This window comes from Austrofundulus limnaeus, unplaced genomic scaffold (assembly GCF_001266775.1).
Source record: "Austrofundulus limnaeus strain Quisiro unplaced genomic scaffold, Austrofundulus_limnaeus-1.0 Scaffold424, whole genome shotgun sequence".
Classification (NCBI taxonomy): Eukaryota; Metazoa; Chordata; class Actinopteri; order Cyprinodontiformes; family Rivulidae; genus Austrofundulus; species Austrofundulus limnaeus.
In genome coordinates, this window is record NW_013952826.1 from 490,440 (window position 1) to 491,799 (window position 1,360).

The 1,360-nt window shown below is 48.5% G+C and overlaps 1 protein-coding gene across 1 annotated transcript in view; it reads left to right on the forward strand.

Annotated features, from left to right (window-relative positions):
• LOC106529145 (zinc finger protein ZFPM1) overlaps positions 1-1,140 on the forward strand; it is a gene marked incomplete at both ends in the record, with an annotated part of 12,554 nt that extends 11,414 nt beyond the window's left edge. The window contains 1 exon segment of the mRNA XM_014024481.1: positions 1,001-1,140. Within this exon segment, the coding sequence (XP_013879935.1) occupies positions 1,001-1,140 (140 nt within the window).
• Positions 1,141-1,360: the final 220 nt, after the last annotated feature.

Consider the following 1,360-nt stretch of genomic DNA (forward strand, 5'->3'; position numbering starts at 1 on the left):
CCTCTGAGGTGTCTCTGTCCTCTGAGGTGTCTGTCCTCTGTCCTCTGAGGTGTCTGTCCTCTGAGGTGTCTGTCCTCTGAGGTGTCTGTCCTCTGTCCTCTGAGGTGTCTCTGTCCTCTGAGGTGTCTGTCCTCTGTCCTCTGAGGTGTCTGTCCTCTGAGGTGTCTGTCCTCTGAGGTGTCTCTGTCCTCTGAGGTGTCTGTCCTCTGAGCTGTCTGTCCTCTGAGGTGTCTGTCCTCTGAGGTGTCTGTCCTCTGAGGTGTCTCTGTCCTCTGAGGTGTCTCTGTCCTCTGAGGTGTCTGTCCTCTGAGGTGTCTGTCCTCTGAGGTGTCTCTGTCCTCTGTCCTCTGAGGTGTCTGTCCTCTGTCCTCTGAGCTGTCTGTCCTCTGAGGTGTCTGTCCTCTGAGGTGTCTGTCCTCTGAGGTGTCTCTGTCCTCTGAGGTGTCTGTCCTCTGTCCTCTGAGGTGTCTGTCCTCTGTCCTCTGAGGTGTCTGTCCTCTGAGCTGTCTGTCCTCTGAGGTGTCTGTCCTCTGAGCTGTCTCTGTCCTCTGAGGTGTCTGTCCTCTGAGGTGTCTGTCCTCTGAGGTGTCTGTCCTCTGAGGTCTCTGTCCTCTGAGGTGTCTTCTCTTTATGAATGGATGGATTGGAACTAAGCATTAAAATGCAATAATAACTAATAAAAACTAACAGATCTTCTGTAAAAACAAATTAAAACTGAATTAAAAGAAAAACGTCAGAAGAAAATAAAACTAAACTATAAAGAAAACTATAAAACTGTTATAACCGTGGATTGTATCTGGGCAGCAGCAGACCACAGCTCCGCCCCTCTGCACTAACTGGTTCACTTTGAGGAAGTAACACAAGTTTGACTCGTTCTGCTCAGATCAGGTTCCCCCTGCTGTCCACCTGGTCCTGATCCAGGTCCTGATCCAGGTCCAGTTCTGTCTAACGCCCAGCTCGGGTCTTCTCCTGTGGCATTAACCCTTCCTCTTCTTCACAGGTGAGCTGCAGCTGAGTGATGAAGGTGCAGGTAGCAGCAGACAGGTGGAAGCTGTCTCACACCTCCAGCCTGACACCGTCTGGGGTCCGTACCCGGGAGCCGTCCAATCAAAAGGCAGCAACAGTGACCAGGAAGCAGAGGTAAAACATGGCAGCCATTTTTAATTCATCTAGTCAAACTTCAGCAGAGACAGCACACAGGTGCATCATGGGAAACCAGAGTTTCTGTCTGTTAAATATAAATGTATTATTTATTTCATGCTCATCTATCAGTTATTAGAAGACATTTATCAGTTATTAGTGACATTTATTAGTTATTATTAGTATTTATTAGTGAACCCTGAGGAACTCCATGACTGAC